Raw genomic sequence first — 17,707 nt, forward strand, 5'->3', positions numbered from 1 at the left:
TAAAGCAGGAACTATAATTTCACACTGGGATGTTACAAATGCATTACAATATCATTAGTATTGTTGACACTGCCAGGTTTGTATTTAGACTTGGGTTCATACCAAGTGGAATATCAATGTATTTAGCAAAAACGTCACTGCTCTTTGGAAAAGTCCACACTGACAAAGAGGTTTGGGCCTTTGTCTCTGCTTTGACTGTAATGCAGATGAGAGAACCTCTTCCTCCATATTGCAGCAGATGACAATGAGTGAAAAAGTTAGCTCTGGAAGGTACTTCCCCCCCAACCTCTAGCAGCAAAGGTATTGGCCATGGCAACAAAGATGTATTAGTAAGGCACTTACTTTGACAACAAAGTAGTCATTTCACAGCTCAGAAGTAGTCTGTGGGTGAGCAAAGGCAACAGCTTTCCCCACCCACCAAGGTTCCTTTTAACCAGCAATCCCACCACTGCTGCATCATGGTTGAATCTGGGCGGATGGAGGAATTTGTGCCTACTCTACACAGTCTGTGCATACTTTGTTTTCTCTGGTCCATGTCAAATGTTTCGTCTGCTACAACACACTGATGTACGATTGATGCAGTCATAAACCCGAGAATGTAACAATTAATACGCTAGGGACCACCAGACAGTATATCAAAACTTACTATGTAGCTTCATATACGGCCAGCCCAAGACTTCCTAATACCTTAGGTGGCATGCCAAATATTGCCCCCTTACCTGATGATGTGCCAGCCTCTGCTCTTCCCACTGTCCAATAATCTAGCTCAGCATTCTCCTCCCCCACCCCATTTCCTCTTCCTCTCTATCCCTTCTTCCTTTTCCAAGCGAGGGAGTGGAAGGAAGAGGAGTAACAGTGGAGGCAAGTAGATGCACAGAGAGAAGAGTCCCCCCACCAATCCGCTGCCTACAGGCACTTTTTCAAGTGGGTGCTCTTCTTTTTTTAGCAGGGGGAGAGTAATTGGCCCTCCTCACCCCAGCAGTGCCTTTTCTAGTGGCTGCCTGCTGGTGTTCTTTTGCATCTTTTTAGATTGTGAGCCCTATTGGGAAAGGGAGCCATTAATTATTTGATTTTTCTCTGTAAACCACTTTGTGAACTTTTTGTTGAAAAGCGGCATATAAATACTGTTAATAATAATTAATAATAGCCTGATGGATGGGGCCAGCCCTGACTTCATAGCTTATGCTGCTATTTAGTATCTTGCAAAACAAAATGGAACACAGTTTCTGTCTGTTACAAGTTCTTTTTGGCATGCATTTCCCGCCCCCCCAAACCAATTTAAAAATTCCATGAACTTACTTAAAAGGGGTGATGAATTGTGGAGATAGAAGACGAGAGAGAAGAGGGAAAGGTTCTGACAAAAAGGAAATTGACAGACATTTTTATATTTTCTGTCTCCTTTCTCAATGCCATAAAAGAGGCAAGAGAATATGATGGAAATCCATTGATTTCTATCACTCCTCAGTCTTGTTTTCATGAATTCATATCTCATATTTTAAAATTAATGTAGTTCTTGATATGAATTAAATACACCAAAGAGAGGAAAAACTATACAAAGGGAATGAAAAATGCCATTGCTGGTTCCAATTTCGCCTCTGTATTCAAACAATTACCATGTGTTATCAAGCTTCTAGCAGAAGAGCAAACTAATACAGGCATATTGTTTTGTTATCCTAGACTCAGGAGAAGTAAAAGTGAATTCCAGGAGAAGCATGGAGAAGATGATATTATTTAAAATATTAAACACATTTCTGATAGCTGCTGTTTTAATGAGAAAACCTGAGGGGAACAGTACCCTACATTTATGTTTAGTGAAAAGGGGAATTAATAAGTTTGCTAGGAGACGATCCATTTCAAAACTACATGATCTACATTTTTTAAAAATGCTTCTGAATATTTTTTTTGCTTTTTTATGCCTCCATTAGCTTGACTGCCCCATATAACCGAAACACTGATAATATGGAGTATTGTCCCATCCAAACGCCAACAAAGGTAGGTTCACAGGCACAATGGAGGAAGACCTCTTTTAAATGTTTGTCCCCAGAATCTGATAACTCAGGCCAACATACATGTCCTGGGCTCCGTGCCCAGGCCAACATACATGTTGGCCAACATACATGTAACTCAGGCCAACATACATGTCCCCAATCCTGGGCTCCGTGCTGTGGCTCTGTGCTGCTGTGCACTGTCGCAAACATGCCGTAAGGCACGTTTACGAGCCTCACCACTGGGCTTCCACCCGTGCTAGCCCAGTGCTGGATATTGACAAACTTATCCTCCACAAGGTGGATTCCACAAATATATTAAGTATTTCAAACGTTATCCTGAATCCTCCCATTGACACTCAGAATCTCCAATAGGTTTTGACCATGCAAGAAAAGCAGGGATGTACATGTGTTAGTGTGACACATTTGCATTTGGAGATATCATCAAGTCCTGCCTTGCTACAACCTAGTGAGACTTTCACATCCTGAGCAGGTCTTTGTCAGCTACTCTGTATAGAGTTCTTTTTAAAATATCCCATTAATATGCATTAACATTCAGAGACCATGTAACCTTCTTAGTGCTGCCTCTTGATTCAGGGAGATTTCCCCGACTCCTACATACTACATAGCTTTCATTTTGCTAGAGTGTAAGTGCAAAAACTCAACTAATGTATTTAATCATGCTTTTGTATTGGACAACTTTATCTGTGTTCTAAGATTTAGAAAGGTTTGTATAATCCCACTATTTGCATATTTATTGGCATATTCTGCTTTCAAGATAGGGAGCAAGGTCTACACAGAGCAATAGAGCTAACTAGGAGACTGAGACTTAGGTCTGAATATTTTAGATACCTTGTTTATTACAACACCATCTCCTATGACTCCCTTAGGAGTATTCTCTGCTCTGTATAGACCAATTATCTGAAGTTTCTAGGAAGGGGAGGGGAAATAATAAATGATACTGAAAGGACACTGCTGTCGAGTTTATCATACTCTAGGGAAACGTAAAAGTAAAATGAAATCTTCTAATTCTGAAGCTATAATAGGAAACATTAACATCAAAAGGCGTTTAACTACATTTATAAAGGTTAGTTAATAAGCATCGTGGGTGCCTTAAGACTGGATTTATTTAATTTTTGTAGAATCTTATTCAATTAGAAGATTATTAGCCACAGGTATATTTTGTATTCTGCATAAGGATACTTCTGAATTCTTCTCATCCAAATTTCTCCCTAGGGTTTTGCATCTCAAATTACCTGGTCTTGTTTCCAAAGTGGAACTGATGCTTCAGGAATCCTCCATTCTTCTCTTTTTTAATGTTCAAAATTTAGTTCACAGCACTATATTGGCACAGTTCCCTGCAACATTCAGCTGCTTCATCTTTTCTCAGTTCTAGCTACCAATTTGCTAGTGCAAAAAAACCCAAAAAACTGTAAAAAGACACTCTTGATGTGACTGTTTGCACAATTACATGAAGATTCTTACTGTGTGGTGTTTTACCAATGTGCAGGAGTGCCTGTGTACATGAGTAAAACACTGCCCTCCCCCCCCCCAAAAAAAATCTGCAATATCTATGATCACACTGAGATTTCATCTTGTTTGCCATCTGTTATAAATGTGTACACATCCATTGATTCCAAATAAGAAAAGGGGGCAAATGAACCAAAGGAACTAGAGCTAGAATTAATTTTAGAATTATTTTTAGTGAATGCAGGAGAAATGGAATGCAAGGTAGCATGAATTCATGGAACTATAAAAGAGCAGAACAGAATAAAACTTCTTACTCCAACGCTGCAACCTTAGCTGTTCAATAAAGATCATTCATTACCTACTTAATTTTGCCCTTGATGGAATAAATTTCAATTTATTCTAAACAAAAAAAAGGCCATGGAAACTTCACAAAGGTATGCAGACTTAACAGTTTTTAAAAAAAAATGACCTACATTTATCATGTTAATTACACCCAGAAAGGCAGTTCTCTTTAAAGCTTTTTACATTTCAAATCCAACAAGCACATTAGTGCCCAAGATAAGATGTCTCAACTATACTAGCACAGTTTTTTAAATATTGCAGTGATATTTCAGCAAAGCTCATCTATGAAAATGTTTATCAGAGTCATGTTTAAGTGCAATGGCCATGATCCAATGATAGCAAAATAAACAGGAAACCCTTAGCATATCTGTTACTCCATGCATGCTGGGCCTGTTGGGTTCTTTTCTATGATTTAGAGCACAAGCCTATGCATGTCTACTCAGTAGTAAGTTCCATTGTGTCTAATGGGCCTAACTCCTAGGAAAGTGCATAGCATTGCAGTCTAAGAAACAATCTTCAGGTGCAGCAAGGAATCCCAGTTTTTGTGCAGATCATTTTCATACTTCACAGCCCAATCCTATGTATATCTACTCAGAGCTAGGCTCCATTGTATTCAGATAAATGTGCATAGGATTGCAGCCTTAGAGTAATCACATGCAAGCATTTGTGCTTTCAATCTGATCTCAGATAAATAGACATGCCATTGTCGTCTCTTACAGGAAAAGTAAAAAGCCGTGACATCCTGGATTCTGATGCAATTTCCTCCACTTTCAACTAAATACCCAAGCTCAGAGAACCATACCCTAGAGCAGGGGTGCTCACACTTTTTTGGCTCGAGAGCTACTTTGAAACCCAGCAAGGCCCGGAGATCTACCAGAGTTTTTTTTACAATGTTCATGCCATCATAACATATAACATTTATGTGTACAATGTATGTTGGTGTACCTTGAGCCCCACTGAGTATAACAGGACTTACTCCTGAGTAGACATGCCTAGGATTAGGCTGTGAGGGTGCAATCCTAGCCACACTTACCTGGGAAAAGCCCCATTTAGTACAATGGGCCTTACTCCCGGCGTTTCCTCCCAGAGGCACCTGAAGGGGGGGTCAGCACTCCATGATCTACTCATTTTGCCTCGCGATCTACCGGTAGATCGCGATCCACCTATTGAGCACCCCTGCCCTAGAGTTTCTAATCATCTTGAAAATGATATTGCACATCTAAATCCCTCAGTTGTCTATCAAGTTAAAAAAAACAAAAAACCTTAGATCATCTAATAAAATGTGTTAACTCACTGAACATAAGTAAGTATTATAAATTCCCTTGTGTTGATTTCATACTGTCAGTATTACTAGGGGTGAATGAGACACATTACGAAAAACAGACTTCACTCAGTGAAAAATCAATTATGGAGTTCCATCGGACCTTTCTGTTTGGTGTAACTATCACATCACATATTTGTTTGGTACGTTGTCGGAGAGAGACTTCTATTATCATTTCTATTGTATCATGTTTCCAGGTCCCTGCAATGGGATTAAGCAATACAGATAAAGATGGCAAAAATCTATTTCTGTTGCTGGTAAAAGCCCTTTGGCATATCTGGAGTGCAGGAATGTCTTGATCAAAAGGATGCTTTTGAAACATCCATTGTATTTCAGCTCATGGGGCTGGGGGAGGAGGAAGCCTAGCTGTTTCCCATCTTTACCTCCAGGAATCTAGATACAAAAGGAAAGACACAGAGGCTAGAAGGGGAATATAAAAGGCAATGCTAAATGGCTCTTTTATGAATGCTGCATGGGGCAGAAACCGAGACTAGACTTGATTTTTTAAAAGGAGAACACAAAACAGGCACTTTGAAGTAGTAATGCCATCCTAGATTTCCGGTATGGGCACAACCAGTTCCAGTCCAGTATGAGGATACAGAGTTCACACAAGGACTTATTCCAAATATACTTTCTTTGCAAAGATGCATCTCTGGTTACGCAGCAGGGTGTTAGAGTAGGATTTACATCACCATTGCAGGGGTAACTAAGTCCCTGTGATTATGAGGATAGTAAGATTAGAATCTTGTTGGAAAAGTGGTGACAAGAGGGAAATGTTAGCAGTTAGCAGACCTTAGTAGTTCTTAATATTTTCTTTGTTGCCCCTGTTACCCTATATAGAATTTGGTTACTCTTCCCATGACTAGTAGCCTGTCCTCTGAAGTGGGGAGGTGGGATATCTAAAAACAATAATGTGCATTTAGACAGCTGCATATTTCTGTGAAATAGGTTGAAAGAAGCAAAATAGGAGAGGAAAAGAATGGGAATGAACTGATGTATGGAGATCAGTGAATAGATGGATATGAGCACAATGAAACCATCGGCTTGATGAAAAGAAGTGTGGACAATTTCGATGACTGTTGCACCTCCATTCTGATAGTAGCATACAATGCAAAACTAAAATTTGTATAAGGCATTTTTTGGAAGCATGACATAATATTAACAATTATTACTTCATTAAAGCCTCTAGGAAGAGGATGTGTTTTGCGCTTTGCTGAATTGAGAATTATAGTTCAGTTTTTATGCCCTAAAGTAGAGTTCTTCATACTCCGGTGCCCTGCCTAATCTCTCCACTGTGTGAATGGTGCTTACTGTTCCACGGGGAGCTTCCCATTCACGCCGCAGATTTTCCCCGACCTTTTGGCTCACCAGCTGCTTCTGGGGTCTTTTGCCTCAGTTGACTTCATACCCGGATTTCCGGGCATGTGTGGCTGGCTCATGAGAAGATCAGAGACAATCTGAAGTGTCAAAGAGAGGCCCCCAGGCAGAAAGTAAGCTCTGTCTGCACTTGGGATGGCTTTACCGGTGCACAGCAGTCTCCAGAGTAGTCCTGCCATATATGGAGAAAAACATCCTCTAATGACGGCCATATCCTACTAGTAAGTTCAAAAATGATAAAGATAAACTTCAGGTTCCCCAAAGCTAGCATTATCTGCTTAATGAAAAGCCTCCAATATTGGCATAAACTGATGGAGGAGGGAGTAACTGGTCCCAAATGAATTAAGATCTAACTGTCCATGTTAATACATCTCTGTGAAGATAACCAATTGCCCAATCCTATTCCTGACACACTATATCATGCAACTGCACCAACAGAAGCTACTCCGCATGCTCCGGTGGCATGGGCAATCAGACAGCCTGCAGGAAGAAAAAAAATTACTTCCTCCCCCTTTTAGGCTGTCTGATTGCTTATGAATCCCCCCTTGGACCTACACCAGCTATATAGCTAGCCCAAGTCCAAGGAGAGCCAAGTGTGCAGTGGGGCTTAAAAATGGGAGATCTGCCTCTAGATCCACCATCTCTCTCTCCCCTGATGCACCCTCCCAGGTCCTCCCCCAACATGCCCCATTACTCCCCTTCCCACTCACGGCCTGCCCCACTGGCACCTGTGGAGTCTTCAGGAGCGGTGGCCACACGCACTACACCTCTCTCCATTTGCAGCAGTGTGCCAGCTTTCACGTTGCTATGAAGGGCCTTGTGCTGCCAGAACACTAGTTTTGTTAGTTCAGGGCCCATTTGTGGTCCAAGGATATTAAGCCCCAATATCACCCAAAGGCTGTCAAAAGAAGTCTGCTCTCTACAATTTCAGTTGAGTCTTATTTTGTGCTATAGGCAATGCGGAGTTCTCCAACAAAGTTGCTGAATGGCGTGATTATGATTTAAAACTCTTTCAGTGAAAATGTGTATTCAGAAATGGGATACAGATAAGCAGGCAGCAATAGTTAAGGATACTCACAGAACACAGGGAATGAAAGACAGTTATTTGGATGTAAAGGATATCTCTCAAATCTGATACTTTTGCTCTCAGAGAGAAAAAAGACCATTCAATATTTTACCATACAAGATTCATACTAGATGCCAATACAATGCTGTACAGTTTAGACATGAACAGAATTAGATTCTCTTTTATTTCTTTCCTGCATTTATATCCCACCTTCCTTCCCAAGGGTCCCGAGGCGGCTTACAGTGCCATTCTATGTAGTAAGAAGCAAGTCATATTGCGTTAACCAGGGTTTATTCTCAGATACGTATGTATAGCGTTCCTCCCTGCCCTAGTCTCCATCCTGTTCCACCTACCCCTGCCCCAGTGCTGACTCCCAGTGCTGGGGCTTGCTGGTGGGCAGGTGGGCATGGTCATGGGTGCTTGCTGCATCTGACAGTGGCCCAGTGTCACCGAATGACATGTCACCTTTTGTGACAGTGTTAAAGCACACTGCGCCACCATAATGCAAGTTCTGGCAGCACAGTTGCCCATTAGGATTGGGCCTTAGAAAGTCAGAGTACAAATTCCATGTTAATCACAGATTCGCTGACTTATCCTGGGATAGTCACAATAATTCTGTCTTATTTTCCAGTCTGTAAAACCGGACTAATGCTAACCTATCACACAGTTGTTCACAAGTAAATGGAGAATTCTTAAGCATTTAGCCAGAACAGTACACTATAATTATAAAATAATGGGAATTGGTAGCATTTTTCACACTATATATACAAGAATGTGACCCACAGATTATAATGTAGTTCCAATGAGTTTACACCTTTCATGTTAATTCTAGTTTGACCGTGTACGCGTATTACAAAACCAGACATAGTTGTGCTTAATTTCTGTCAGCACAGAGACATAGGAAGGAAGACAGAATCCAACTGAATATCTGCTGGAGGGGAGCTCTGGCATCACAGGAGTTTCAGGAGCTCTTGACTAAAGGTGTGGGGCAGAACACCTAATCCAAAATAGAATTTTTACCGGATGGGATCAAAGCTGAAGAAGAGAGGAATGAAAATTCCATGTGTTGTAGAAAGACAGAAAAAGAGATTTTTTGGATCAAGGAGGGGAGTACCCCAGTTGGCTAGGCCAGGACTTTGTTAAGGCAACACTAAAGGACTGACCTGGAAGCATTTCTAACTAAGCCAGGGAGAAACAATGAGCTGGTTTGTGTGCAGGAAAACAGAAATAAGCTATGCTGGAGCCTGGAGAAAACAATCTTTCCTTCACACTGCAACCTTGAGTAGCACATCACAAGTGGAACCAGCACAAAACCCAGAAAGTTTCTGTCTGACCCTGACATTTCAGACTTTGACAACATTGGATTTAGTGACCTAGTATAGTTTTCATGACTGGTGATAACCTGCTAACGTTTATTGGATATCCACAAACCATAATTAGGATGGCAACAGAAACTTCTCTCAATTAGGCACGTTACTTGTCAGCAGTACAGAAAACACGACTGCCCTAGAAAAGGGGGATTTAATTTTGTTTCACTGTGATGTGATCTACAGCTTTTCTGTTTCCTTTATGAAAGTGTGTAAACTTCTGTGACATTTAATGCAGCACATTTAGGCAACATAATGGGTAATAAATGGAAAGTGATCTTTTAAAGCTCTTACAAGTTAAATACAACTGTATCTAGCTGGAGTCATATTGTTACAAGTCATCACACTTTATCTTTCCCATTTACAGTTATGACTACTGTTTCTTTAGTGAGAAAGCAATATTCTTCTGCCCTAATAGTATAATTTATTATCAGCCAAGAAGATTTCAAGGCAATCTGAATGTTATTACGCTTTCAATATATTTACATTAAAGATGCCTTGATAGCACAGTGCTGCAGACAAGTAGCAATGCACTGTCATCAGAAGCAGCGGATACAGTTTTTCCTTCACCCTAGATATGTTAGCTCTCCATGCAGAATACTGCATTTGTGATGTATTCAAGAACTTTATGAGCTAGATCCAACGGTTCCGTTTTTCCCAAGTCAGACTCTTTCCATCTTTTCCCCATCTAAAACTTTCTTAGAAGAAATGGAGGGTGAAGAAAATGGATGAATTTAAATTAATCTTATGCTAAAGGATTAAAAGGATGCTCCTCATTTTAAAAAGGATGTTTGCATCACTTATCTGTCCTCATTCTGCTGTTGCAGAGCTCCATGTAAATTGATTTGGACTCACTGGACCTTTCCTGACCATATTACTCCAACTGGTGCACCTGCAATGGAAGAAAATGTTCTCTCTTCTGGATTACCAAACTTGTTGCCAATGTAATGTAGTGCTCCTCCACAAGAGCGTAAAAAGAGCCCAGATGGAGCTCAGATGGAGCAGTGGTGATCCTGGCCCCAGTAGTGCCAAGGGACAAAACTGCAAGATGCCACTCCCCACTGAGCTGTGCCCCCCGCCCAGGCTGCCACTTCCTGCTGCCTTTCTGGAGGCCCAGGGAGACTGCCTCCCCAACCCTCCGAAGGCTTTTTAAAAGCCTTGGAGGGCTGAAAAATATAACCTCTGGCTTCTGGGGAGGCTTCCCTGACTCTCGGAAGGCCTTCTAAGGGCTTAAAAACATGACTTTCCTCCGTGAAACTGGAAATGATTTTTTTTAGCTCTCTGAGGCCTTTACAAGGTCTTCAGTGTCAGAGAGGCAGCACACTGCTTCCTTGACCCTTTTGCCTTTTCTGGACAAAAGGAATTGGGTGGCATGGGGAGGTGCTGTGCGGTAGGGATGGACAGTGGAATGACACTGCTCCCCCAGCCTGGCATCCAGGGCATTTGCCCCCCTTGCACCCCGTCAGGCATGCCACTGAGATGGAGGACCCTTCTGGTCCAGCAAGCTATATCCATAGTGGCCAGTCACAAGCCTCTGAAAAGTTCACAAGCAGGCTACGAAGGTGATGGCTTTCCACTATGGTTTGTCACCAGCATCTGTTACTCAGAGGGTAGTTCAAGGTTTCATTGAGCTCTCATGGCTAACACTCAACAATAGTTTTTCTACAATTGTTGAGGAATTGGTATATAAAAGGAAGCTTTTACACATTACAAGTGGGAACTGCTTATCACAAGCAGCTACTGAATGGTCAAAAGATCATTTAAATGAATCAACTAGCTTTCTTGCATGATGGGCACATAACAAAAAAAACCAAGACTGAACCTAATGACTACTTTGTTTTCCAAATGTCACAGCAAAAACAGTCCCTTCAAGACTCTATCAGTAGTTTAAATCAGGGGTGCCCAAACCCCGGCCTGGGGGACACTTGCGGCCCTCAGGGGCTCCCAATCTGGCCCACGGTGAGCTCCCAGTCCCCAATGAGCCTCTGGCCCTCCAGAGACTTGCTGGAGTCTGTGCTGGCCCGACACAACTGCTCTCAGTGTGAGGATGACTGTTCGACCTCTCACCTGAGCTGTGGGATGAGGGCTCTCTCCACTGCTTGCTGTTTCATGTGTGTGGTGCAGCAGTGGCAGTGAAGTAAAGGCCAGCCTTGCTTTGTGCAAGGCCTTTTATAGGCCTTGAGCTACTGCAAGACCTTCATTCAGTCATATAATTTCCATCTCTAATATATTCATTTATGTAAATTTATTCAAATTTTAAATGTAAATTAATTATTTTTCCCTGGCCCCCGACACAGTGTCAGACAGATGATGTGGCCCTCCTGCCAAAATGTTTGGACACCCCTGGTTTAAATCGATGGAGTACAGTACTGAGAACAAGAACCATGAGTGATTAAACAAGAACCACAGAGCATATCAAAGCAACCAAGTCTAAGGATTCCCAAAGACCAGCTAAAGTGATTGCTGCAACAATGTAGTCCGCATAAGGTTTGAAAGACTACCAATACCACTGCTGCAATGTTCCACCATTCCCCACAGCCTCTTTTCACCCTTTGCATAAAATGAAAAGGGGGGATGAGTAGATAGGCTCAGCTAGACCAGAAAAAAAGGATCCATGGGCTCACAGTGCTATTGCCCACTTTTGCCTCTCCAGATTTTCTCTGCCTTTTTCAGCTTCCCAAAGTTGCCGTACTTTCTATATTTATACAGCAGCATTTCCTGCCACAAGCCCTTTAATCTGTTACTTGTTTAACAACAAATTAAGAACAATCCACTTATCCCGAAAAAGCTCCTTACATAATAAAATAGTTGAGATAAATAATACAACAGAGTTCCTGTGAATTGAATGCAGTCGTGAAACAGAGATCTGAAGGGGGAAAGGTTGAAATCAGCACAATCGTTTTGTAAGCAAATGTGGTGTGGTTGTCAATGGTTGAATTTCTTTGAGTATAAGTGTCAAACCTGGAGTAGCTTCTTTACAGGAGAAAGACTTAAATGCAAATAGTAAGTTGCTCTCCCTTACTCCCCACACTCGATTTTTGTGATGAAAATCAAATGCTCAGTGCATGCAGTATTCTGCCACCAAGATATATGCTTGTGTTTTCCTACTGAATAGAAGTAGATCCAATAAAGCTATCACCTGAACTATTTATAGTATCTCCAAATATACACCTGTATATGGAACAAGGTGCTTGTGATTATACATACAGCATTTCATACAGTGTTTTAGGGCCCAACCCTTTCCAACTTTCCAGCACCAGGGCAGCCACAATGCAGCCCCCAGGAAAGGGAACAAATGCTCCCATACCTTGAGGAGGCCTCCAAGACCGCCTCACTGATAGAGATTTTAAAGGGTTAACCTAACTTCTCTTTAGATGAGGAAAATAACTGATAATAGGAGCCAAGAAAAGAATAGTGTTTATGTCATTATGTCAAGTTGACCTGCACAAGAGAACATGCACATCATAGCTTTCCCAAAAGGAAAATTCCAGACTCTTGTGTAACCAGAGTTGTGGGCCGGGAATCTTTGTGATGCAGGGCAAAGTGACTTCCTAATTAGGGCTGGAACCTTGCACCAAACTGTCAATATGCCCTATAAGGAAGTGGAAGTGACATACAGTATCACATGGGTATCATATGACTCACTTGTTTGTTGCAAGGTATAAGTGAGAAGGTCTGGGTGTGGTTCTCTGAGAAACCAAGAAGGAACAGGGGGGTAAACTTCTGTATCCAACTGAATCAGTAAAACTGTAAATAGCTGTAAATAAAAGCCTCAAAATTGTTTTTAAAAGGCTCTGTGACTGTTTAGCATTGCGTCAGAGAAAGAATCCTGAAATCTTTTCATCACACCATCAGAGAAAGCAGTGCATGCCCCATAGGCACAGCAGCACTGGCACTGGAAAATTGGATAGAATTGGGCCCCTAGTCTTTTAACAGCCCAATCCTATTAAGGCCTTAGACCACCAGAATTCTTGCTCTGGCAGTGCAAGGCCTTTTGCAGCTGTTGCAAAATGTAACATGTCATTTGTACCAGTGGATGGAGGATGCCCACTGGTGCTGGTAAGTCCATGCAGGGGATGAGAGGGAGGTGGGAATGGGGGGAATGGGCAGGAAGGAACGGGCAGAGAATGGGGTGGAAAAGAAGATGGACTGAGGTTGGGAAAGGGGCAATATTTGTGGTAGCAGCAAACACCAATATCCTATTCCTCCTTCCCAGCCTCGATCCCCTGACTATTGTGCCAGCTGGTGCAGGTCCCAGTAAACATAGAAGATTAGCAGGATCTTACCCTGGGACAAGAAAACAAATGTTCCCTTACCCAAGGAGACCTTTGTGGCTCAAAACATCCCTGCAGGATACAGCATGTGCCCCATTGGCACAGCTGCATTGCTGCACAGAGAGCTAAGTAGGACTGGGCTGTGAGATTCTTCTCAAACTAATAGTTCTCATGGTACATGACTGTCCTAGAAGTTATTTAAAATTAATATTATTCGGGCTGAACTCTCTCTCTCTCTCTCTCTCTCTCTCTCTTTTACACACACAAATCCTAAGGAGTCTGAATCGCCCTTGACATCACATTCATCTACTTACAAGTCTTGGAAACAGGTTCCAGTCCAAATACAATTCAGAGTACTATAGAATCCCCATATGAAACCTACCCATTATTTTGACACAAAAGTTACTGAAAACAAGCCATAAACCCAAAGATATCTGTGCATAGTTATTAGTAAAAATGAAAAATAGACACAGAAAAAAACAAAGGTCAAACAAAGATTTTTCCCCGCACTTATATAAAAAAAGCATACAGGAAACCTGTAATTACCTGTAACTGTTAATTCTGTAGTTCTTCTGACAGCAAATAGTCCATATTTTAATTCACAGGTATAATTTCCAATGTCATCTTCTCTGACCTCCCGGATAACAAGAATGTCCTTTTTGAACAGAATACTTGGTCTCCAGGTTGTCACTTGGCACTCCTGTGCAAAGATAATTACAATTCCTCAGTGACTAAAGTCCTTGTACTAAAATCTGATCCTTCTCAAAATGGTTCCAAAGTAGCTATGTTAAAAGATAATACAAAGCAAGCTATATTAATTATACCCCTAATGAGAAGCAACTATGTGCTGCCTTCATAGTTTCTGGAAGCAATTGCTTCTCATGTGTTTTCACATGCAAATAATCCCTAATAAGCCAACAAGGGTCAATTTTGTATGGTCAGCATTTGTCAAACACTCAAATACACATTGGGAATGCCCCAGTAACCTGGCAATACCTGGTGCCCTCTCCAGTGACCATTCCCCCAACCAGCAAACCCCAATAAAGGTTATTTAGGGCGCAATCCTAACCCTTTATGTCAGTGCTTTCCAGCACTGGCACAGCGGTGCCAAAGGGTCGTGTGCTGCATCCTGCAGTTGGGTGTCACTCATGGAGGCCTCCTCAAAGTAAGGGAATGTTTGTTCCCTTCCCTCAGAGCTGCATTGCCCTTAAGTCAGTGCTGGAAAGATCAGGTCCCAGGAGGGATTGGGTTCCCAGGAGGGATTGGGATTCATTCACTCATTCATTCATTCATTTATTGGGTTGTGGCTCAAAAAAGATTCAAGACCACTGGTTTGGTTAATAAATGTGGCCCAGTTTAAACCCATCTTATGCCTTATGTGCTTATTAGTGGGAGGGGGTATTAGTGGGAGGGGGAGCGCTGGGTAAACAAACAAGCAGATTAAGGATCAAGTGCTTACAAGCATCATAAAATGAGTTTATGGCAGCTTCCTCTTTGGTGAAATGCACCTAATTTGGCCTGATTATGTAATGTCTGGCAGTGCCTTGAGAAACATCCTGAGATATCTACATTTTCTCAAATATGCTGAGCCACCAAAATGTTAACTTGTTTTTGCATCAGACTGAAAAGTCTGTAAGAATTCATCACCATGGCAACAGCATGGACACCAGTCAGAGAATTCATTCCCCATGCAAGGTTGGAAGATTCGTTGAACATTAACATCATATTTGAGACTTCTGTATTAAACAAGGGTTATGTTTAATAGTGCAATGGGCAGCATTTAGGGTTGACAGTCTATCCTGCACTTTTAGCAGAAATTCAACAAGAGATTTTCCTATCACTGTTTCTGCATACTAGGAAAAGCATTACCTGCTGAATTTCTGCTAGTCATGAAGCCATTAAAGGCACAGGAGCCCTGCCACAGGAAAAGTGACAACACCTAAATAATTCTGAAGGAGGGCAAACTTAAATGATGTTGTGAAAGTTAAGAAATGTATATTAGAAGTCTCCGGTTTCAAAATTATTCAAATCATAAATGGACTGGACCTTTGTAAGCTGCCTTGGAGAGAAAAGAGGGGTAAGAATGCTGCAGATGAATGAAAGAATGAATGAATGAAAAGCAAAATACAGTACAAAGGTGCCACAAATCTAATACAATTGGTGGCCCAATCCTATGAGCCTCTTACAACAGCATATCTCACAATATGCTGTTTTAAAAGGCCCAATAATGGCGTAAACATTTCATCACTGCTGAGTCATTCAGCTCTGCACACCTGCCACCACAGTTGGTATGTCAGTGGCAGGGGTGCGTCATGGGCAGGGAGGGGGAAAATGGGGGAGTTTCAGGGTAGGGAGGACAGGGCACGGGGCTGTTCAAAGGAGAGATGGCTGGTTCTTAGCAGCAACAGCTTGCATTGGATGCTATTGCCAAGAAAGGAAATATATTTTTTTACTTATATCTGGTTGTGCCCCCACTCCCACACACACATAACAGCGTACAGCACACACTTCTGTGGCTAGGGGCTGTGCTGTTAGAGAATGACATGAAGCACTCACACTGAAACTAGGACGCTATAAGGACTCTAAGTCCCAAGTGGCTCCATTCTTATATTCATTGCAATGACCCCAAAATGTAGAGCTTTTCCCTTGCAAGATTCCCTTGTGCATCTGCTGTTTTATTCAGAAATTCCAAAAGATTCCATATTTAGATAAATGTCCCTGTAGGCAGGGTTGTCTTGAGACAATTGCTCATACTCTCCTTTACTGTCTTCTTTATGCAGAGGAGCATTTGAGATACAGTATTTGGACCCTGTGTTCGGGATGGGATTCACTGATTCTGCCAAGGTTTGCTACATTTTGAGTGATTTTTCTGAGGAGAAAACTAGGAGAGTGGCAGCTTTTCTGCAAAAGGCAATGGAATTGTAGGAAACCAAACTGCTTCTCTGATGTTTGTGAATGTGGTACAGTGGAATCACCCATCCCTTTTTCTTCTTCTGTATGGTGTTTTATGCCAATAAAGGACAATCAATCGATTGATCGATCAATTGATCAATCAATCAAGAGAGAGAGAGAGAGAGAGAGAGAGAGAGAGAGAGAACTAACTAACTAACTAATTTTGAGACATACAAAATTATGCAGGGGATGGACAGAGTGGATAGGGAGATGCTCTTTACACTCTCACATAATACCAGAACCAGGGGACATCCACTAAAATTGAGTGTTGGGCGGGTTAGGACAGACAAAAGAAATTATTTCTTTACTCAGCGCGTGGTCGGTCTGTGGAACTCCTTGCCACAGGATGTGGTGCTGGCGTCTAGCCTAGACGCCTTTAAAAGGGGATTGGACGAGTTTCTGGAGGAAAAATCCATTATGGGGTACAAGCCATGATGTGTATGCGCAACCTCCTGATTTTAGGAATGGGTTAAGTCAGAATGCCAGATGTAGGGGAGAGCACCAGGATGAGGTCTCTTGTTATCTGGTGTGCTCCCTGGGGCATTTGGTGGGCCGCTGTGAGATACAGGAAGCTGGACTAGATGGGCCTATGGCCTGATCCAGTGGGGCTGTTCTTATGTTCTTATGTTCTTAACTAACTAACTAACTAACTAACTAACTAACTAAATAAATAAATAAATAAATAAATAAGGACCTGCATTTCTTTTGGAATTCAAACACTTATTTTAAATCATTTTAAAAGTCATTTATACTATCAAGTTGGATAGAATGTTAACAAATACTAAATTTAAACTCTGAGCTTCCTTTACATTGATCCACTTTTTGGGGTCTTCACAATAAAATATAAAGTGAATTATCAGCATGAATTGGGATGCATTTATTTTTCAAAGCTGCAGGAGTCTCCAAACATTATAATATCTCAAACCAGCACACTGCAGGTCATTTGTTTGTTTGGTGGACAAATGCTCTTTGCTGGAATAATACTAAAGTGTCTCTTTATTCCCTTCAACATATCTTGTTCTCAAAACTTAGTTTTGTAAGATGCTACAAAAAGGAAGACATATGCAAGAGGGGAATAATCACAGAACTGCACACATACAGGACAAGGAGACAAATAGTTTTCTGTTCCCCTGCAGTTTACTTCTAAAGCATCCTGGATTTTATATATTTAAAACACACGGTGACTGCAATCCTATGCACACTTACCTGGGAGTAAGTCCCATTTACTATAATGGTAGTTACTTCTGAGTAGGCATGCATAGGATTGAGCTGACAGAGAGAGAGACTGCAAACAGTTGGCTGCTCCACTATTTTGAGACTCTGGGCCAGTTCACACAACCTGACAGTTCCCAATAAGTGCTTCTGGAGTACGCAGGGTCACTAACCTTATGTCAGGATGGTGTTCAGACAAAAGTCTTCTTTTGGGTGAAATGGGGTATATACAGGGATGTCCAAGTGACCATCATAATTTGCAAAACTGCAGTGCTCTTTTCTTGAGCTGTGGTATTAATGCAGCCCAAAGTGGTCACGTGTATACTTTGCAAGATGCTGGT

General features: G+C 41.7%; 1 protein-coding gene across 1 annotated transcript in view; it reads right to left on the reverse strand.

The window, feature by feature from the left end:
• IL1RAPL1 (interleukin 1 receptor accessory protein like 1) overlaps positions 1 to 17,707 on the reverse strand; it is a 784,296-nt gene that overhangs the window by 364,857 nt on the left and 401,732 nt on the right. Inside the window, exon 7 of the mRNA XM_066621736.1 lies at positions 13,749 to 13,902. Within this exon, the coding sequence (XP_066477833.1) occupies positions 13,749 to 13,902 (154 nt within the window). The remainder of the gene's footprint in view (positions 1 to 13,748; positions 13,903 to 17,707) is intronic.

Source organism: Tiliqua scincoides, chromosome 3 (assembly GCF_035046505.1).
Source record: "Tiliqua scincoides isolate rTilSci1 chromosome 3, rTilSci1.hap2, whole genome shotgun sequence".
Lineage (NCBI taxonomy): Eukaryota > Metazoa > Chordata > Lepidosauria > Squamata > Scincidae > Tiliqua > Tiliqua scincoides.